Source organism: Vigna umbellata, chromosome 3 (genome assembly GCF_029865625.1).
Source record: "Vigna umbellata cultivar VRB3 chromosome 3, Vumbellata_1.0, whole genome shotgun sequence".
NCBI classification, from domain to species: Eukaryota; Viridiplantae; Streptophyta; class Magnoliopsida; order Fabales; family Fabaceae; genus Vigna; species Vigna umbellata.
The window spans coordinates 20477203-20499399 of record NC_142167.1 but is presented as its reverse complement, the minus strand read 5'-3'; the positions used below and the strand labels follow the sequence as shown (position 1 = coordinate 20499399).

General features: G+C 33.9%; 3 protein-coding genes across 4 annotated transcripts; 2 read left to right on the top strand and 1 right to left on the bottom strand.

Annotated features, from left to right (window-relative positions):
- Positions 1–5104: 5104 nt before the first annotated feature.
- Positions 5105–7817, top strand: LOC124840962 (subtilisin-like protease SBT1.6). Its single transcript, XM_047317119.2, has one exon. The coding sequence runs from the start codon at positions 5184–5186 to the stop codon at positions 7509–7511; it is 2328 nt and encodes a 775-aa protein (XP_047173075.1). The 5' UTR covers positions 5105–5183; the 3' UTR covers positions 7512–7817.
- A 2382-nt stretch (positions 7818–10199) lies between these two features.
- Positions 10200–12070, top strand: LOC124840964 (protein EARLY-RESPONSIVE TO DEHYDRATION 7, chloroplastic-like). The gene is made up of 3 exons (XM_047317123.2): positions 10200–11262; positions 11383–11467; positions 11635–12070. Exons 1-3 carry the CDS (start codon positions 10254–10256, stop codon positions 11816–11818), a joined length of 1278 nt encoding a protein of 425 aa, XP_047173079.2. The 5' UTR covers positions 10200–10253; the 3' UTR covers positions 11819–12070.
- A 73-nt stretch (positions 12071–12143) lies between these two features.
- LOC124840978 (amino acid permease 4-like) lies at positions 12144–14861 on the bottom strand. Of its 2 annotated transcripts, XM_047317138.2 has the most exons (8): positions 14720–14861; positions 14508–14628; positions 13996–14229; positions 13797–13890; positions 13453–13667; positions 13210–13367; positions 12888–13115; positions 12144–12804 (listed from the first exon to the last, which is right to left on the bottom strand). In XM_047317138.2, exons 1-8 carry the CDS (start codon positions 14765–14767, stop codon positions 12379–12381), a joined length of 1524 nt encoding a protein of 507 aa, XP_047173094.1. In that variant the 5' UTR covers positions 14768–14861; the 3' UTR covers positions 12144–12378. The 2 variants fall into 2 exon arrangements, with proteins under 2 accessions (XP_047173094.1, XP_087965282.1); XM_088109156.1 differs by lacking the exon at positions 14720–14861 and having other exon boundaries at positions 13797–14229; positions 14508–14688.
- Positions 14862–22197: the final 7336 nt, after the last annotated feature.

Here is a 22197-nt window from a genome sequence, read left to right as displayed (position 1 = left end):
TATTTTGTACAAGGAAATTAAAATTAATTTTTAAAAAGTAATCATACAATGCCTCTAGAAGCTCCAGTCACCACTACAACAGGCGCTTCCACTTTCTGAGTTGCTCCACTTCCCGCTTCCTTCAGAGTAGCAACCTGCGCTCTCACACCTGCACATACGCGTATCAAATAATCACCAAAACTGAACACGCGGACATAGTAACGATTGTAAAGCAAAACGCAAAGAAAAAAACAAATCGGTACCAGAGAATCTAAACGGAGCATTCGATTGGTGACGAAGACCGGAAACGGAACGGTGATTCGTGAGAACCGGAGACCATTGCCGGATCTGACAGACTTTCCGGTTACCAGAGGCGGCAAAGTTGGCGGTTCGAAGAACGACATAATTGGATCCGGCAATAAAAGCCATGAGTGTTCTTAAAATGCAACGAGTATTTTAAGTACCTGTATTCATCTGGGAATTATTTCCAGGTCAGGGACATTTAAGAGAATGTGTATTTCATCCGTCCAAATCTCTTTACAACTGCGGGTGAGTGAACAGTAAATGAATCACACGTTTCGTTTCAATTTCATCCACGCATTTCACTTCAAGTGAACACGTAAAAATTGAAAATCATTGCTCGCCAATGACAATAAAGAGTGTAATCAACACAAATGAACACACGCTAAAGAAATAAATAAATAAATAAATAAATATATATATATATATATATATATATATATATATATATATATATATATATAGTGTTTTTAACTAAAGCCTTGCGAATAATTTTAAGCTTAGTTAAATAAGATATAAATAAAGATTATTTTCACTTAATAAATTAATTTTACAATGATATAATCAATTTTAAACTCATCTTTCAATCAATTTGCAGGAATAATTTATGTTTAATAATAGCTTATCACCTGCCTTGACTTGCCTGACTTATATAACTCAAACTTCGGTAGCATGTCTATAAATGACCGTTTGAAAGTTTAGATGTGTCTTATTTTTTATTCGTAAGTGTAACTAATTTATTGATTTAATCTTAATGGAAAAAATTAAATATAATTGTGTGTGGGGACATATATTCCGTTGAAGCGTGTTGCTTTGTTATCCATGGTGTGATTCCGTAGTGGATGGATATAGATTGATTTCGAAGTGCATCAATGGCATATATTCCGAGTTGACTCAACATCTAAACTCGTCGTCAATGGGAATTAACCACCTTCTGACAAAAACCACTTTCCAGCTCAAACCAAAATAAAGAAAGGCAAAGAAAAAGAATAAGACATGTGTCGGATCAGACCACTCTTGGGGCCGTCAATCACTCAAATCATCACATGTCCTCCCACGCACAAATCTTTCTCCAACGCAATCTCCACCCTTCATCTTTCTCCACCATGGCCCACCCAATCATCTTACACCGTCCGATTCAGCGTCGTGGGACACTGTCTTACTATGTCCCTTGCCTAGTTAAACAGGGGACATACATAAACGTTGTGCAATAAAATAAAGTTTAAATCACCTATTGCTTCCCACGCGACTCTCAAGCGCGTAGACTAACTTTCTTTCCCTGCACTGCTCTAAGCAGTTCTGCAAATCGAAAGCATGCGTGCAAGGTGCTTACTCTGTACATGCTTGTTTCCTAGCTAACAAAAACAAAATAATTTCACATTTCATTTCATTTACAGTATTCATTAGAAATAAATAATAAGCAATGATGGTAGAAATATTGCATTTTGGCTTCGCTTAAATTGGCATTAACTATGATTATCTTCTGATCATTTCTTTTTTTTTCTTTTTCACTTGCTTTAACTTTTTTTTCTGACTATCTTTTACTCTATACATTATAATAATTTATAGTGAATATATATAATAAAGTATCAAATAAACAGTGCCAATTTTTTGTCGGTTGATGGAAAAATAATATTAAAAAAACATTTCTGTCGGTAGTATTGTTCCTATGGAATTTTTTTTGGGGGTTAAAGTCCCTACCAGTTTCCTGTATTGCAAGTAACTGTTGTATATGATTTGTCACCACTTAAGTTATTTTTACTTTCTTACATAAATTTATGTTAAAATTTGAAGATAAGGAAAACGCTTTTAAGTAACTGATTTGGTTATAGGATTAAGGTTATTCGTCTACTAAGTTTTTTCTTTTAATGTTTGTTTGGCTTTTGATTCTTTTAAATTATTCAATACACTTAAGTCATACGCAAAAGATATTTTGATGTATATTAACAAGTAAATTTAAAAATCCCACGATGAGATTGTATGATAAGATTTATTTATATATTACAATTTCACTTTATTTTTAATTGACGTGGACCTTTCAACCGTCTAATAATATAATTAATGTGTAATCCAATAATGGACTGACAATAAATAAAATAAAATGTCCATATAAATCTCGTTAGGAAAAAGCTAAATTTAACATATTGAGTAATTAATATATAATAAATATAATCACTTATTTTTTATTTTAAATTTGTATTTATAAATTTTGAAATGAATTTTAAATGATTATTAACTCAATTGATATTAATCATATTTTTGTAAATTAATCTTCACCAAAACTAATTTTTGTTTAAAAATATCATTCAATTTGAATAATACAGCCGATCTCTTTAATGATCGTCGTGATGTTTTTCAATGTATAAATTGTTCAATACTAAATTAACCGGATGAATATATTGTACAATAACAATAAAAAGTATATAATAATCGGTTAGATTAAATTTTAATGTGTAAATGTACAATAGTTATTATTTCAGGGAATGCTTTAGTTTAAAATAGTACAAAGAACAGGTGTTTAGAATTCCACGACGAACCTTACACTTCCATGAATGGATAAAATATTTATTGGTGAGTCTCCCAATTGGCATGCATGCATGGAAATAAGTGCATGAATACTCTTAAATGCCGTGGGAAGGTAATTCATGACACTTATGTGATGCTACTGTTATTTTTATTTTACTCTAACTTCAAAAGTACATTTTTACATTTTCAATTTATTGTTTTTTACACTATATATTGAGACATATAAATAGTTTTTCGTTTTAATATCTGTCGTCACTTTTATCATTTCTCTAAAAATATAAACTTCTAATATTGATATTTAGTTTTGTTATTCTAACTCCACAAATTACCATCACGTAAATACAAAAGATTACGTTGAAAATTAAAATAAAACAAATCAATTTAATAAGACACTAGACAGAAACAAACAAACAATAAATTTAAAAGTCCAGAACAAAAATAATAATGTATTAAATAGTTAGATTTCTCTGAGAGTTTGGTGTGTATAATTGATATTGTTTTGTCATACCTTCAATGATATATTTACACATATTTACCATATACAAATAAGTGGAAGGGCATACTGGTGCAAATTTTGACTTAATGTTAATTATCTACAATTTTTTTTATTAAAATTCGTGAAAATAAATTTTAACTGCATTTTCTCGGTGAACAGTTATTATAATTTTGAATATTTGAATACATTAAAAAATTAAATTCAATATGAAGAGAACAATAATCATGTTTTAATTATATTGTGCTGTATATAATAAATGCAGCTTAGAGAAGAATTAAAAAGGTACAATAATTTCGTTGGTGAGGTCCAAGCGGTGTTAGTAAGATTACGAAAGATATACATGTGACATTTTAATGTATAATATATACTTTTGTTGTCACTTTCTAAGATGTTTTTTCAACATGAAGAAAGAAAGAAGAAGAATTGGGGGTGATTGAATGAGACTGATGGAATGGGCCATGGTCTTAGGTGTCATGGGTGTCCAAGTTTCCTTTCATATCATTTATTTATTTATTTATCATTTAATCCTAAAATGTTGAAACTTACATTTTTCATATTATTGCTACACATATAATTAGATTTTTATTTCAAGTGTAGTTAATATTAATTTTGATCTGATATTAATTTATATAATGAAAATTTAATATTTTTACATTTTTATTACTTTTTAAACACGTATGGAGTCTAACTTCTTTTTTATTAGATACGGTCTATTTAATACTCAAATTTGATTTAATTATAAAAATGTAATGAAATGTTTTTATTATTATTCAACAACATTTTTTTTATGAAAAAAAAATGTCTATTCTTATGATAATTATTTGACTGGACCGTTGCACGAAATGAATGTGACAAATTTAATCTAAGTTTTGAAGTTTATCATATCACGTTTAATGGCATATTAAAAAGAAAAAAAAAATCCTTTGTTGATATATATATATATATATATATATATATATATATATATATATGTATGTATGTATTATGTTTATTTTATAAACCATAATAATTATTGTTTTTGTGACAATAATATAAATGAAAAATGTTTAATTCAATCCATTTAATTTAAATTGTAATGAATTTAATTTAATTTATTTCACTTATTATATAATGTATTTTATTTCTATCTAAATTATTTTTAAAGTTTAATTTAATTATATATAATAATTCAGGTAATTTGTTGTCACTTTTATAAACAATAAAAAAAAACTCTTTACACAGTAGTAATATAAATAGGATTTATAAAATTGTGTTTTATATGACCAGATTCATGAACAGGGGGTAATAATTTTTATGCAATTAAGAATCATCGTATTTATTAGTGTCAAATCCAGATAAGAGCTTTAATATTGATGTCGTTTGTAATTTTCAATTCATCCTAATTACTTTTGAGTCTTTGTAGTAAAAGAGTTACAATTATATTAAAGTGAAGTCCTTCTCATGCCAGCAGTTAAATCCAAAATTGGAAATAGAAGGGTACATGGTGTTTGGTTTTTCTCAATTAAAGGAAGAATTAACTTTTTTTATGTGTTAAATAACAAAATGCATCTATTTTTTTTTAAATGTTATTTATATATATAATATATATTTAAATTATGCGATCTAAAATATTTGCTGGGATATTGAGCTGACTCATCCGATCTGACTAGGTAGCAAGGATTAGTTACTAATTTAGAATTAAGTAAGGGAAATGAATTATTAGAAAGAATTATATTATTTAAAAACTTCCATGTTTTTGGGTTTTATGTTTTAATAAAAAAAGGAAAAAGAAAAAAGTGTTGCTGAGTGTTGAGTGTCCCAGAGAGTGGATGTTATAACACTGGCCTCTCACTCGCGAGTTTGTTATCAGTAGTGACTGAGTTCTCACTTCCGAGTGTCTGAAATGGGCAAGCCAGTTTTGAAATCGAGTCTTCCCCAGTTAGCTTTCTCCGTCCTTTTCTTGTTCATTTTCTTTTCCTCTGTTTGCTCCGATGAAGCTTCCAAAACCTTCATCTTCCGTGTCGACTCGCAGTCCAAGCCATCGGTGTTTCCCACTCACTACCACTGGTATACCTCCGAGTTCACCCAACAAACTCACATCCTCCACGTATACAACACCGTTTTCCACGGCTTCTCCGCCTTTCTCACGCCCCAACAGGTAGCCTCCATAAGCAACCACCCTTCCGTCCTCGCTGTCTTCGAAGACCGTCGCCGCCAGCTCCACACCACACGCTCCCCGCAGTTCCTCGGCCTCCGCAACCAGCGAGGCCTCTGGTCCGAATCCGACTATGGCTCTGATGTCATCATCGGAGTCTTTGATACCGGCGTCTGGCCTGAGCACCGCAGCTTTTCTGATTTGAACCTCGGCCCAATTCCCCGTCGCTGGAAAGGCGCGTGCGAAACCGGCGCCAGGTTCTCTCCCAAAAACTGCAACCGTAAGCTCATCGGTGCCAGATTCTTCTCCAAGGGTCACGAAGCTGGCGCGGCTTCCGGTCCTCTCAATCCGATCAACGACACCGTTGAATTTCGTTCCCCTCGCGACGCGGATGGCCATGGCACGCACACCGCTTCCACCGCTGCGGGCCGCTACGCCTTCCAAGCTAACATGTCCGGGTACGCTTCGGGAATCGCGAAGGGAGTGGCCCCGAAAGCGCGATTGGCGGTCTACAAAGTTTGCTGGAAAAACTCTGGCTGCTTCGATTCTGACATCCTCGCTGCATTCGACATCGCTGTCAGCGACGGCGTCGATGTCATTTCGATATCCATTGGCGGTGGTGACGGTATTGCCTCCCCTTATTACCTCGATCCTATCGCAATTGGGTCCTACGGTGCGGTTTCTAGAGGAGTGTTCGTGTCTTCTTCCGCCGGCAACGATGGGCCAAGCGGAATGACAGTGACCAACCTCGCTCCGTGGTTAACAACAGTGGGAGCGGGCACCATTGATCGTGACTTCCCGGCACAGGTGTTTTTAGGCGACGGGAGGAAGCTCTCGGGCGTGTCGCTCTACGCCGGAGCGGCGTTGAGTGGGAAAATGTATCAACTGGTTTACCCTGGGAAATCAGGGATTCTTGGGGATTCCCTCTGCATGGAGAATTCCTTGGATCCGAACCTGGTGAAGGGTAAGATAGTAGTATGCGACAGAGGAAGTAGCCCGAGGGTTGCGAAAGGGTTGGTGGTGAAGAAAGCCGGCGGCGTGGGAATGATTCTGGCGAACGGAATCTCCAACGGCGAAGGACTGGTGGGAGATGCTCATCTTCTTCCTGCATGTGCTGTTGGCGCCAACGAAGGAGATGCAATCAAGAAATACATCTCAACTTCCGCAAACCCAACGGCCACGCTTGATTTCAAAGGCACCATTCTTGGAATCAAACCGGCACCGGTCATTGCTTCTTTCTCGGCGAGAGGACCCAACGGTTTGAACCCTCAACTACTTAAACCCGATTTGATTGCTCCCGGTGTCAACATCATAGCGGCATGGACCGACGCTGTCGGCCCGACCGGTTTGGATTCGGATACGAGGAGAACGGAGTTCAACATCTTGTCTGGCACTTCCATGGCTTGCCCTCACGTGAGTGGCGCAGCAGCTTTGCTCAAATCCGCGCACCCTGATTGGAGCCCCGCCGCCATTAGGTCCGCCATGATGACCACCGCCACCGTCTTCGATAACCGCAACCGGATCATGACCGACGAAGCCACCGGGAACAGTTCCACTCCTTATGATTTCGGCGCTGGTCATCTTAACCTTGGACGAGCCTTGGATCCTGGGTTGGTCTATGACATCACCAACAATGATTATGTTAACTTCCTTTGTGGTATTGGTTACGGACCCAAGGTTATTCAGGTGATTACTCGCACACCGGCGAGTTGTCCGGTGAGAAAGCCGTCACCGGAGAATCTGAACTACCCTTCCTTTGTTGCCATGTTTCCGGTTTCGTCCAAGGGAGTGGCGTCCAAGACGTTCATTCGGACCGTGACCAACGTGGGGTCCGCGAACGCCGTTTATCGCGTGAGCGTGGAGGCCCCGGCGAGTGGTGTGACCGTGACGGTGAAGCCATCGCGGCTGGTGTTCTCGGAGGCGGTGAAGAAGCGGAGCTATGTGGTGACAGTGGCAGGGGATACCCGGAATCTAAAGATGGGTCAATCTGGGGCTGTTTTCGGGTCGCTGACGTGGACGGATGGGAAGCACGTGGTTCGGAGCCCCATTGTCGTTACTCAAATAGATCCGTTATAAACTTTGATCATGTGGTTTTGATCGATGCGGCGCGTGAGTAGTGATGGAAGTGAGTGGCACCTCTCTAAGTTGCCACAGCTAATATAAGACAATAGTCAAATACTTTGTATTTCTTTTTCTTTTTTAATTATTAATTTAGGATGTGTTTGGTTGAAGTGACAAGCAGAAGTTGTAAACTTTTGTCGTACTTTTTTATAGTAAGTTTTTTTATTTTGGATTCAATTAAACTTCACCCTGTATTTTTAGACTTCAGGAGTCTATCTTTTATACTTTATAAAATTATAGGATGAATTATAATTTGTTTTATACTCTTTATGTTAAATTATTTTATTTCAATATAAATAACTACGAGTTATTTATAATTGTAATTTTGTTTTTCTATAAATTAGTTATTATTATTATTATACCAACCTTAAAATGTGAGGTTTCTGCTGCCAATTTACACTACATTAAACAGTGCATTAATTAAGGAGGGGAATCTCCTGGTTTCTTTGACTAATATGGAGGACTTCTATCATCTTCACTCTCGTATCTGTTTTCTATTATTCCATCTGCATGTTAGCTTTATTTGGTGTCAATCTTAATTTTAGGAATTAAGAACCATATCCTGAAAGGGAATAAAAAATCATCTAATTCTTGTATTTCTTTTATTACTGATGCTTATTTGGATATATATTATTTTCATTTCTTTTTTCAAAACCATAACATTGAAATAAATGATAATGAATGGATGGACAGAATCTTGACTAAATATAAATTATTTGAAATACTTAATTACTGTAATCTTAATATAATAAACATCTTATTGGAATTTAATTACTATTAAATCATAAAAATACTCTCCTGCTCGAATTTAACCACATCATTCTAAAAATATCTCAAACCCAGTCATTAATATTAAAAAAAAAAGTTACACTATTAAAAGCTAAAAGGCTATCCATAACATTGCCACATAAATTGTATTGTGTTAAAAATCTGATATTGAATAAGATAATTACTTTTATAGTAGAATGATTTTCACTTAAAAGATAATATGCAAATCTTTGTACTGGTAGAATATGACAATTGAACTCTTGATTATTGAATTAGTTTCATATATAATCTTATAAAAGAAAGCGAGCAGATAGACAAGAGTATCAATAGCCTCACCATACAGTATTCTTTTAAGGACATTTATAACTTTATTATTGTAAAGTTCGTTTGTTATACAAAAAATATTTAATGTGTATGGAATGGAAATACATAAAATAGCGTCAAAGTATTAAAATAAGCACAAAAATTGATGCCATAAGATGAAAAGAAGAAAAAACTGCGACGCAAAGTGTTGGGAAAGACCAAAAAAAAAAACAGCTACATGTGGTAGTAGTCAAAGTTGCATTTAATATCCTTGATTGAAGTTATGCATGTGAAAGAAAAAAACGCAATAACATCTTTTAAAATCAAAATAAAAGTAAAGATGTTATCGAAATAAATTCGAAGTAACTAGATACTAAACCTTATATAACAACATTATTTTATGCTTTAAGATATACTATTTCAGAATTTTACATAGAAATAGGTGTAATATACAGATAAAAGAAATGCAAAAAATATATATATTTTATTTTGAAATAAGTTTATGCCCGAAATGAGGGGATGGAGTACCTTATGTGTTAAGGGACAATGGATTGATTAAAGAGCCATTGCCTTTTGACCAACAACCTTTATTCCTTACCTACGCACCAATATTTAGCATAAATTAGTCAAATTCGTCTTCTTTGAATTGGAATTCAATCTCATTAAAATTTTGTTCTTAAAACTAATCATGGCTATTAAAAGAGGAGGTTGACTTTAATTCTTAAATTATGTAAGATTTGTAGATGTATTAAAACAAGTCTTCTATTGGTGGGTGAATGATGAGTAGATGTGATTTAAAATCTTTATTTTTATCATTATCTTATTTATTGCGTATTAATCGATTTTATTTTAAGATGAACCTTCAATGTGAATAGCACTCGTTACGTAATTAAGAGAGATAGATGAGTAAACAAATTATCAATAAAAAATATAAATTCTAATAAATTATAGAATTATGAAATTTATATAATTTATATTTAAAGTAATATTAAGTAGAAAAGTACAATGTATCTTTATTCATTTTTTTCTTTTATTGTCGCTAATTAGAGTGAGACAAGAGTGTTTCTTTCTGTATTTCTTCACATTTCTCCTTACATTTCCATATTTTAAAAATACTTTTTCTCAATCAATTTTGAAATTCATTAAAATTTTCGAAAAATTCTTCAACCGATTTTAAAATTTATTGAAATTTTTTTTTCTTCAATAAATTTTAAAATTTGTTGAAGAAAAAAAGTGAGATATAGGATTTTTTGAAATATAAGAAATAATTTTGAAAAAAATGTGGGAGTGTAGAAAGAAATACGGAGTAGTGTAGGGAAAACACTCTTGAGCCAATTGGGCCATGGAACGTCACAGGTCCAGTTAAAGGGATTGGCCCGTATGGAATCTGGATTGTTCGCAGTTCATTCTTGATTTCTTAAACAGAAAGTAAGTATAATTGCTTGACACCGCGGTTGTTACACGTAATTCCCACAACCACGTCACGTGTTTCCTTTTCCGTGGCATGTCGGTTTTGTTTATGTTTTTTAATGTTCGACTTCATCTTAATCTATCCAACGAAGTAACGGTAGGTATATATATCATATTTGTCTTCCATCCTCCATAGTTCTTCTTCACTTACAAGCCATGTCTCAACAAAATTCATTCTACCCACAAGTTGATTTGACAAATCCAGAAGCTGCTTCTCCCTTTTCCCACCATTCATCGTCATCTTCTTCTTCCATTTATCCTACAGTAGAAACAACAGAAAATCTCATTGCGGAAGAGCCGAACGCGACACAAGCCATGGAAAACGTTCTCGTCACGGTTCCGGGTGCGATTCTGCATCTCATAGAAAAGGATTCAAGCGTGCACCTCGCTTCAGGGGATCTCACCATATCCAGCCTCGGAGAAGGGGACAAAGTGGTGGCTGTTCTCGCTCGCGTCGGAGACAAGGTTCAGTGGCCGTTGGCCAAGGACGTGGCGGCGGTGAAGCTGGACCAGTCGCACTACTTCTTCACGCTGCAAGTTCCACAGAAACAGGCGGAGAACGGATTTGAGGTGTTGAATTATGGGTTGACGGTGGCGGCGAAGGGGCAAGAGAGGGTGCTGAAGGAACTGGACGGGGTTCTGGAGAAGTATAGCTTTCTGTCGAAGGAGAAAGTGAAGGGTGTGAGTGGATGGGAGGTGTTGGATGGTTCCGTGTCGACAGAGACATCACCCGAAGAATTAAAATCAGAGGAGAAGAGGGAAGTGATCGAGGAGCGTTCTGGTGCTTATTGGACAACGTTGGCACCAAACGTGGAGGATTACAGTGGGAGTTTTGCGAGGTGGATTGCTGCGGGGTCGGGGCATGTTATTAGGGGGATTTTGTGGGCTGGGGATGTTACTGTGGAGAGGTTGAAGTGGGGGAATGATTTCATGAAGAAGAGATTGGAGCCTGGTTCCCACTCCCAGATGAGTCCTCAGGCATTGGAGAATATGAAAAGGGTCAAGAAGTTGACCAAGATGTCAGAGAAAGTAGCCACTGGTGTCCTCTCTGGGGTTGTCAAGGTGTCTGGATTCTTCACAAGCTCTGTAGTCAACTCCAAACCTGGAAAGAAGTTCTTCAGTCTTCTTCCTGGAGAAATCGTCCTTGCTACCATGGATGGATTCAGTAAGTTATATTAATTTATCATAGCTGTTTTGGGGGTTTAGTATAGTCTTTTTGATTCTGTGTCAATGGAAGGAAGGATTTTTTTTTATTTATATATTTTTTTGGCTGTGTGATGTGCAGATAAGGTGCTGGATGCTGTAGAAGTAGCTGGGAGGAATGTTATGTCCACTTCGTCATCCGTGACCACCGAACTCGTTTCACATAAGTAAGTTCATTTCTTCAAAAGTTTTCTTATCATTGCCAACATACTTGCCTGGCTTATTGAGATTAAGACCTTTGCATGAAATCTTACCTTTTTTTTATCAAACCAATGGTTTGTTTAACGATTGACATGGTTTTTTTTTCTTTCCATTGCCTTTTTGGTTGTGTTAGGTATGGAGAGCAAGCGGCCCAGGTTGCTAATGAAGGTCTTGACGCCGCAGGGCATGCAATTGGGACAGCTTGGGCAGTGTTCAAACTTAGGAAGGCACTCAACCCTAAGAGTGTGATCAAGCCAACAACACTGGCCAAAGCTGCTGCTGAAGCAAATTCTGCCAAACTCAAGGCTAAGAAATGAGTTATGTTATGACAGCAAAAGAATTAGGACACCCTTTATATAGAGTAGTTTGTCTGTTTGTTCATGGATTTTTTATTTTAATCAATCTTGATAGTGGTTAGTATTTATGGTTTTAATGTAGATGTTCGGGAAAAGGAACTTTGTTTGTTCCTCTCTTTTTTCCATGCAGGGTTGTGTTTTTTTATTTATAGAAGTCCAACTGGTTACGCACCAAATTTGCGATAATGAATTCCATTTATTCTTTTCCCTTGAGTAGAGAAATGTAACATAGCTGAAGAAATAAATGGCACTAGCGACTGTGAAGAAGATAATATGACTAAAGAAATAAAAGGTTCAAAGGCTTCTTATTCCTTTTGACTTCAAAGTAACACTTACACAGACGTATATATAACTCCAAATCTGAGGCATGTTATGTCCAAAGTCCAATTATATAATTTTCGTTCTGAAATCAAGCTGCTCCAACAGCAGCAGACATGGAGCGTATTTACTTTAACTGCACAAACTAACTTTTGACTAGTCATCTGCTTAAACACTGGTATTTGTGAAGAACTGGTTTTCACTTAATAGCTAGTTCTAAATGGCTTGTAAGTCTTGAGGTCCAAAACCACCCCGGCCATGGAACCAATGGCAGATACTAATGAAATCATGAGGCAACTAACGCTAAGTAGCTGAAGTCCTATCCATCGACTTGTCCACCGTTCAATCTTCTTTTGCGAAATATACATGTCGATAGGGAAGTAAACTGTTAATGGCCAGAACCCAAAAGCTCCAAGCATTCCAACCACGTCATTGAAAAAGGGCATGAGCATGGCTACGAGGGTCGTCAACAACACAAAAATGCTTCTCCATACTAAGCGGAAGAAGTTGAGTTGGTACACCCCATAGAAGGGAACCGCTATGTCATATTCTGCCGTCACAAAACAACTCTTTGGCCATTTACGTGCACTCCATTTCTCCACAAATGCAAATAAGGGCTGGGAAAAAACCTGGAATAATATATACAGTTCAGAAAGAGGTTTGAAGCTCTGTTCAATTTTCTCAAGTATCTACAATTCACAACAGATAATACCTGGTATGCCCCAACTAGGTGCACAACAATTGCAATGTTGGCAATGTCCAGAAGCCAATAAGGGTCATAAAACCCAAAACCAGTTAAGAGATTTCCAGGTGCATTGTCTCCGAAAGCTGCATACCCCATGCATCCACAGAGTAAATAGAACACTGTGGTAACTGCGATGCTCAACGCTGTGGCTTTTCTCATGGTCTTGTGCTCTGCAGGAGGAGATTTTATGGTGTCCTTCATCAAAGCCAGATGCTTTCTTAATTTCTCATGTAGTATTGTTAATTATGTGCAGAATACGTATGATCGACATAGGCCATATCTGAGTTACCTGAATTTCGATCAGGATAATGGAAAAAGAGTATGCAAAGGCCATTGCTCCCAGAGCTTGTAAACTTCTCCATATTTTCTGCGTGCCAGTTACTGTTCCAGCTTGTGTCACTGTGCCAATGCTAATTCCCAGCATGCTTCCTTTAAAAGTTTTGTTTTCTACAACATGAAAAACAAACTTAGAAGTTGCACAGACCAGGAAACAATGGTTCCACGCTGACATAAAAGATAAATCTGCTTGCACCTGCCACTTTCGCCACGCCAAGACTCAATCCAACTGAAGAATACGTGAAGGACATAATGGCCGCGACTATGGATAGCCACCACACCTGATCAAAGTCTGGGATTTGGGAAAAAATCACTTCTGCTATTCCAAATGTTATCATATACCCATTGCTTGACATGTGACAGGGATCTTTTCCATGACTGTTATGGTAGCAATTCGACCTTTTTATGGCCCTGAGTTAATCAAAAAAAGGTCAACTTTTAAGGGGAGGGAAACATCACTAGTTTAATCAAGTTCATAGTTTACTTATAGAGAAAGAGAGAATATATAACTAAAGTCACTAATGTTTGAATTGAACTCACATCATACTGACAGAGGCAGCAATGGTATACCCTATTGCAATTCCAAACAGATTGACATATTGAATCAGGCCACATAACTTGACCTTTTTTCCTCCTGAAACCCAAACAAAGTGGTATGGTATGATAGTTCCATTAGCAACACATTGGTTTCTTTTGGTTACATAGATATATAGTAATGGAATGTTCTTAATCCTCTTACCCAAGATGGACTTTACTGCCTCCATGTAGGTGTAATTTCTCTGTCCAGTAACAGAGTCACCCGTCCTATAACACTGTGTTAGTAGGGTGGAAGTGTAGAGATTGACCAAAGCAAAGAGAAGCATGACAACAGGTCCAGCAACCCAACCAAGCTGAGCTACTGCCCATGCAAGAGAAAGAACTCCAGACCCTATCACAGCAGTGATGATATGAGCAGTTGCCGTCCAAAATGTTCCTGCAATCACAGGCACAACATTCTTTCTCACTTCCACATACTGCTTCCTCCAGGATTGCCTATTGCTACTGTTTTACGTAGTTTCGCTTAAGAGACAAGACAAGTTTTACTTCCCAACAACCATTTTCGGAAGGTTAATACAGAATTCATTTAAATATAAATGTATATACTAAAAATTAACAGTATAGTTAATGAATAGGGACATATATAAAATATGGTCGAAAACTGTAGAACTACAACAGCATATAGATTTTATATCAAGTTAAAGTATGGTGAACCTGTTCTCTTCAAACGACCATCATCATCTAAGCATTTGGAATAGTTAGGCTGAATATTCATAGCAACAGTCTCCGTTTGAGTATTTTGTAAGTAGTGCTTCACATCTTGCCTCTCTTCTATCTGTATTAAACAGTGAGCATCAATCAACGACTGAACGTAAATAATAGTAAATGAATACATATACAAAAGAAGGAGAGTGCATAGTTCCTACAATTCCTTGGTGCATTCTGCTGGGAAGAGTTCTACTTCTTTGCAACATGGGTGTGAGCTAAATGCAGGTAACAGTGAGAGTAGGAGTGAGGTATTGAAAAGTAAGAAGCAAGGTGAATGAAAGGGAAGGGATGTTTCTAAATGATGAAACTGAATGGGGTTTTATAGGAAAAGACTGTGCCTACATACAGTCAACTATCGTACTACACGTTTCCATTGATAGTTATGGTATAACATTTTCATGAAAGTTATGGTATTGGGCAGGCTCAATTTCAGCTTGCAATCAATGCCTCTTATGACGAGATAGCAAACTGCCACTATACAAATTAATAATATATATACTTATATAGGTGCTGCTTATATGTAGCTTTCTTTTGCTATTGGTTTCAAGCAATTGAACATTTTGATATTTTTTGGTAGATTGATGGCTGTTTTCTTCATCCTAACACTGCTAATCGCTTTATACAACAAGTAGGTCCATATTCATGATGACGATTGCTTTCGACTTTCTGATATCACCAAGATAACGTATCCATTTCACAACGACAAAGCTTTCGGCAAACTATGTTATCATTTCTTCTTATAAGCTGCCTCGACAAACTATAGTAGAACCCAGTTCTACCTCCTCTTACTATCATTAGAACACGTACGACTTAAAGCTCAAGAACATATTTTTTTATCATTTTAACAGAAACTTTAAGAGTAATGATATCGTGCATTGTACTGCCAGAAATGTCGAATAGAAAAAACAAGGATAAAACCGAAGGGGGCATGGAAGAAACAGTATTTTCTGAACTTTGTTAGTGTCTTGTAAATTTTAGTGCATGTACGACCATATGGTCGGAGGAAGAAAAGTTTGAATTACGAGTGTACCACCAGAAGAAGGTGGTCAATGTGATTATTTGTCAAATATTACATTTCTAAAGTAATAATCTTAAAGTAAACCTGAAATATTCAACAGGCCCTCCTCTTATCATCTAACCCATTTTACGTATGAATTAAAATTTACAAAACCTACTTATAAAATAATATTTATCTTCACTTATATATATTACAATATTTATCTTTACTTATTTATATATATATATATATATATATATATATATATATAAATAAAATGTAAGACTAAATATTAATAAATGATTATAAGATAGAACAATATATCTAATAAATTTGTTATGATAGATTCTAACTCATGACTATGATATTAGTGGATTTTAAATTTAATTCAATTTTATAAAATTGGCTTATATAAAAATGAGCTTTGTACTCGTTTATATATTTTAAATTGATTTTTGTTTCGTGTATAAGGTGGAGGATCTCCGCAAAATGTTCTTTCACACTTGTCATTAGGTTAGCTTAGGTTATTCTCCATGCACTTAGTTAAAATTCTTTCTTGTTCATGTTATAAACCGTTCGTGTGTATCTGTCAAAAACACTCTAATGCTTAAGTTAGTAATCAATCCGATTGGGGTCACAATAAATTTTTTAAATTCGTAATTCATCTATTTTCTTACATTTGATTTATAAGTTTTGAGATAGGTTTTTGATTAGTGCAATCCTAATCACGACCCATTTTTTTCACTAAGTAATTCTTACTAGTAATTTTGATTAGAAGCAATCTTTATAAGTTCTTACTGTTGAGAGACATCTGACCTTTCGGTGTTTTATCCCCGTGATCGTGCGATCAGCTAATAAATAGTGTTTATTAATAATCTTAATTAAATGATGTTTAATAATGTTAATCGCAATTTATTTGAACTGGTCGTCCTTTGTCGTAGTCTTATCCAATCGATTATTCTATATGTCGGTATGACCATACGGTACAACTTTATTTATAATAGATGAGGTTGGGTCTAAATTTATACTAGGCAAGCCATGAAGATGTTGGTGGAGGGAGAGATAGATAAAGAGGGAAGCACAATGGTGAGACGTTGGAGGAAATGGTAATAAATGATTGGTTTGATGAAAATATGGGCCTCTAGTAAACTAAATGTTGTTGACCATCATCTCTACTACTCGAGTGTGCTCTGATTAACTCCAAAACGTAATGCGGTTGTTGGATCATACCGTGTTTGTGGGCTTACCACTCAAGTCCATTCATTGCCCACACCCAAAAAATCCATTACTATCATATCATCCACAACATTTTTTTTTCTGCTCTCAAGCACATGGAATAAACTAAAAATTAACTTTCATCTTGAACAATTAATTTACTTCTGTTATTGTTATAAATATATTGACAACGTAAAAAGTACTGTTATGTGATCATAACTTGTAATATATAATAAATTTCTTAGAGTTTTATAATCACTTTTTTCAAAAAGTTTCATGGTGTATAAGTGTTTCCTTTGCAAAATTTTCGTTATAAATAAGCTCTTGAATTTTAGTCTCTTTCTGATGAAACATTTAATTTTAGCGTATCTAATAGATATATTAATTAGTAAATAAGTAATACTTGGAGCTCTTTTTTAACGCAGTTTGAACAATCATAACAAGGGATTAAAAGTCATTAGTTTATTTATAATAAGAAACTTATAAAAGAAGCACTTTAGAAACATCAAAGAATAAAACAATAGTTCAAGCATCGAAATGCTTTTAGCAGAAACGAAAGGTTTCTATGAGCGAAGGATCAAGCCACGCTATACAAAAATTATTATAAAGTAATGAAAATTTAATTACCTTCTTAAGCATTAGCAATGCCTTCTATGATTGAAACTATCGTTTTATTAATTAATTGTGATGATAAAGTGAACGTACAAAGACATTAAAAATAATAAAATATAAAATGACCTAAAATGAGATTAGAAATTATCATAACATGGTAGATGTAGATAATAGTATTGAATGCCTTCATTTTGTATCACTAGAAGTGTCGTTTGCTCATTAACAAGAAAAAAGAAATATTTATCTGAGAATTTAGCTTAGCAAGACCATAAATAAGTCAAGTTGTTTTTTATTAAATAATTGTTCTTAAAAGATCTTAGACAATATCCTATCATCCCAACGTATGAATATGAAATTTAAATAAACAACTCAAGACATGACTAAACCCATACACATGATTCACAAACTCATTTTGACTTTAGTCAAATTAAATATGATAATTTTTCTTTAAATAGACAAAAAAAATAACACTAAAAAATTCATAGTCCATTATAACACTATTTCTATTTCTATTTTATCTTAAATTATGTGAAATTTTTCATATCAACTTAACCATTCTAAAACTAAAAAAAACACAATATAGAAATAAAAGAAAATAATCAACACAAAATAACCCAACATGATCAAAATACTAAAATCATCATTAAAAGTGTTTCTTGTAATGTATGTGGCTAGAGATTTATTGGTCCGGTTAATCGAAGTCTATAACTTAAATGTAATTAAGACGAGATACTGGGAACTGGATGTTGGAGACCGGACACTGTGTGCTCATATCTCCTGTAATCTATTAAGAGTGCAACGTGGGCTGATTCAGCCAAAGATGAGTCTCGCTTAACCGTTAATTTGGCCATTGGATTTCAAGGTCAATGGGCTAATAAGCCAATAAGTTAAGTTGTGGTCCATTCGAATGTGTTCATGGTCAATGAGATAAACACTATAAATAACATTAATAATGATTTACTATTCACTTGTTACATTAATTGATATTCGACTTTAACTTAGTATTGACTTGAGTTTTGGAGAGTCATCTATAGATATTTTCGAAACATGAGGTTTGGAGGATTGATAGTGTAGAATTGTGAAGATAAGACATTTTTATAGATTACACTTGATCTTGTGAGAACACTCTTTATTCTACTCTTATGATTTTTTATTTTTCATACAAGATTTACACTTATTGGTATATAACATACCGAAACAAAATTCCTTTTTTAAGGAAGTGAAAACTGTACTGAATACAACGTTGCAGGGTTACATATGTTCTTGGCGAGTGAGACAAATAAGTAGGTTTCAAGAAATTTGGTTTGAGGCCACAATGTCTTTGTGATGATCTTATAAAGCCTGATCCACGTTTATATTAATTGATTGATGTTGAAGAAGCCACCAAGCAACATGCTTAGGTAACGTCCATGTCTTAAACCCACCATTATTCATCAATTTAATAATGTTCTGAATTGTGAATCACATGTTTTACATTCAAAATGTTAGGTCATTCGGATTTTATCTTGCCACATCAGACTAAATCTAAACACACCAGTCTCCATTCAAATCTCCAATAACAAGTTGACTTTACTGTCATAAATTACACTGCACTTGTTGTGTTGTAATTGATTACGTAAATCTGCAAACTTAAATATTAGATTATAACTCCTTATAAATCAATCCACTGCATGTCTATCTTCGTCACAAATTCTTTTTTCTTTTTCCTTTTCATAGTCAAACGGTTACATGTACTTGTATAATTATTGTGCTCAATTTCAGAAAAAATGTGTTAAAAAATCAACAAAATTCAGTGAAAGCTCGTAAAACAATCATTCACTGTGCTCAATGAAATCTTCTGTTCTACTATTACCTTTACTCTGTTCTGTACCCTATAATTTTTGTTTTTAAAATTAGACATTTAAACGAACACGATTAAGTAACCAATCCCTTACTATAAGAATTTATTTACGTTTATATCACTATACTATTCAAGTTAAATTTCTTAGTGTGAAAGAACATTAAAATAATACTATGAGTAGTATCTTGATTCATGGAAATTCATATCTTAGTCAAAAACTGCTTATCATTAGTGAAAGAATTATAATTAATACGCTGAATACAACTTTTTCTACTTTATAATATAATAATTCAAACCATTATAAATTAACTCAATTAACTAGAATTACGGGACAATGACTATGAACTACGGATATTCCACCTTGAGGGTTTCTATTTATAGTCTCTCGTCAATTTAATGAATATACGACATGTTTAATATCTAGTTTATCCAAATGGTCACAACCTATTATTATTATTATTATTATTATTCTATTTCTAATACTTTAAATATATTATATGTCCGAGAGTTCATAGTCTTTTTGTGGCTTTATCACTACTTTATTGACTACGTGGCAAGTTGTCATGAAGTTTGAAGATTTTGATTCGGTCAATGCCTTTATTAATTTATCATATATTTCTAAAACATGTATCAACGTCTTTCACTTTCCTTTTCCCATCCATCAATTTCATTCACTTCTAGTATTTCTTCATCGTAGTCCACACAACCTCCATCAGGCCCAATCATAACTAAAAAATCTCTAGGGGTGCAAACAGCAAAAAGGGTAAAATCCCATGGCTGTATCGTTTGTTGGGTTGGGCCGTGTAACTCTGAGTAGCTTCCACGCTGTTGACACTGGTTTTGTTTTAAGGTGCAACATGTGTCTCTGTCGTGAAGCAGATTCATCGGAAAAAAACAATACCTATTGAATTAAACGTTATAAGAAATCATTATGTCTAATCTTTAAAGTTAAGATAATGAATTTGAATTTATAATTTTTACTAATATGTTATGTTTATGTTAAATTGAGATGAGGAGGACTCCTGATCAACTATTCTGAACGAACGTCTGTTCTCTTTAATCGGTTTGAGATAAATAATCTGCAGAAGATATTTCGACGTTCAAATCAGAATTTTTCTTTGAAAATCTCGAATAATAACATAATGCAACTAACTTACAAAGTTGATGGAGGATTTGAAAAAAAAGTAAATGTTTTGACAAAAGCACCGAAAAGGCACGTGACATGGACATGTAAACTGTGGTTGTATTGCATTGTAATGATATGAACTTGATTGATGATTGTGGTAGTTGGTAGAAACTCTAGCTCAATATTTTATTTGTTGGTGTTGGTTGTTGCGTTCAGGAAGCAGTATCACATTTTACACACATCTTAAATTTATCTTGCTTCTGAAGCTTTTGGAAAAGTGCTTTTGGGAATTCAGATAAGACAGTGTAAAGTTAGTTATCCTCTTCAGCAAATTGAAACAACTCTCTCGTCAAGAAACGCTTGGAAACTGAGAAAAGAAAATCCAATAATTGGAGCTAACCGTTTAAAATGTCAGCATCAAATTTAAGATAGATTATTGTAAGTTAGTTGCATTATGCGTCGGATTTTTTAGTTTTTAAGGGCCCAGCGCCATGTGATGGCAATGGCATGTCAAAAAACCAATTCATTTCGGCCTAAGCTTTTTTGTAAGATTGCTTTGATTTGGAAATGTTTGGAGTTTAGGCTGTCGATGTTTGGCAAGGATTTTTGCAAAATCCATGCTTCCTTTTCTTCCTCTTCATCATCTACTCCACTCCAGGTATCCATCACTTTCTATAACACTTTAACATAAATAAATCCTCTAAATTAATTCAAAATTAATATATAAATATAATCTATCTTACTTGAAACTTGACCGTAAACTTTAAGTTGATAAGAGAGTTAAAATTAAAGTATAGTAGTGTTTATTAGAGAATGTGAAAGATAATTCATTCGAAATAATAGTTATATTTATAAATTCAATATTAACAGTGAGTTTATGTTTCTGTTTTTGAAATAATATTTAATTAAAAAGTATAATAATAATAATATAATAATAAACAATAACCCATAACACCAAACTACTTCAATTTAGTTATAAAGATGATCCTAAAATATAAGTTGAATTGTTTCATAATAAAAGGTTTAAAAGAACTTATTGGATTTTAGTCTTTAATATATCTATTGGATCTGACAGGAACAAAATCTAAGTAAGATTGTTTTTAAAAAATTAGTAAATATTAATAAAAGAATAAGGCTATTTATCATGTATCAATCAACAAATAATCCTAACAACTACAATTAGAAATTAAATTTCATTTTACTCAATAAAATTTGTTCATTCATAGTTATGAAGAAATGTTAATGTTAATGTTGCTGAATGAAATTGCTAAGAACATATGTTATAAACTTACTTTAACATATATTTTTAGATAGACTTTGGTCGAAAATAGTCATGGTGAAATTAATTAAAAATTATATATATTAATAAAAATTATGTTTCATGTAAGTATTTTTAATATTGATAAAAAACCATAAATTAATGTTCATTAAAAAATAATATAGTAGTATGTATAAAAAGATAACATTGGCAAATGTAATTGAAAAACAAACTGTAATCAAATTTAATGGAGAAAATACATTTTTCGACATCCATATAAAAGAAGACGTTAAGATGTCATAACTAAAGTCAATCTAACAACATCTCAAATAAATTAAGTCAAACAGATAACACAGAGAGAAAAGGCAAGAATTTAAAAGAGAAAATTTATAAATTCATATATTTTAAATTATCATATTACTTCTATGTAATCTTATTATTTAAAATTGTTTTCAAAAAAAGTATACAATACAATATATTCTACCATAAAATATTTCAATTTTTTTAATAAAATGAATAACATTCTAAAGCTTCACCCCAATCACAAGGTATATATAATAACTCTAACATTCATATAATTACACATAT

Bases quoted from the DNA above. Each gene is read 5' to 3' on its own strand.
- LOC124840962 (XM_047317119.2), top strand. From the start codon at position 5,184: ATGGGCAAGCCAGTTTTGAAATCGAGTCTTCCCCAGTTAGCTTTCTCC.
- LOC124840978 (XM_088109156.1), bottom strand. From the start codon at position 14,688: ATGTATTCATTTACTATTATTTACGTTCAGTCGTTGATTGATGCTCAC. The intron at 13,116-13,209 runs GTAACTCAGATA...GCTTTGATGAAG, and splicing joins TTATCCTGATCGAAATTCAG to GACACCATAAAATCTCCTCC. The intron at 12,805-12,887 runs GTATTATCTGTT...ATATTATTCCAG, and splicing joins ACCTAGTTGGGGCATACCAG to GTTTTTTCCCAGCCCTTATT.
- LOC124840964 (XM_047317123.2), top strand. From the start codon at position 10,254: ATGTCTCAACAAAATTCATTCTACCCACAAGTTGATTTGACAAATCCA. The intron at 11,263-11,382 runs GTAAGTTATATT...TGTGATGTGCAG, and splicing joins TGCTACCATGGATGGATTCA to ATAAGGTGCTGGATGCTGTA. The intron at 11,468-11,634 runs GTAAGTTCATTT...TGGTTGTGTTAG, and splicing joins ACCGAACTCGTTTCACATAA to GTATGGAGAGCAAGCGGCCC.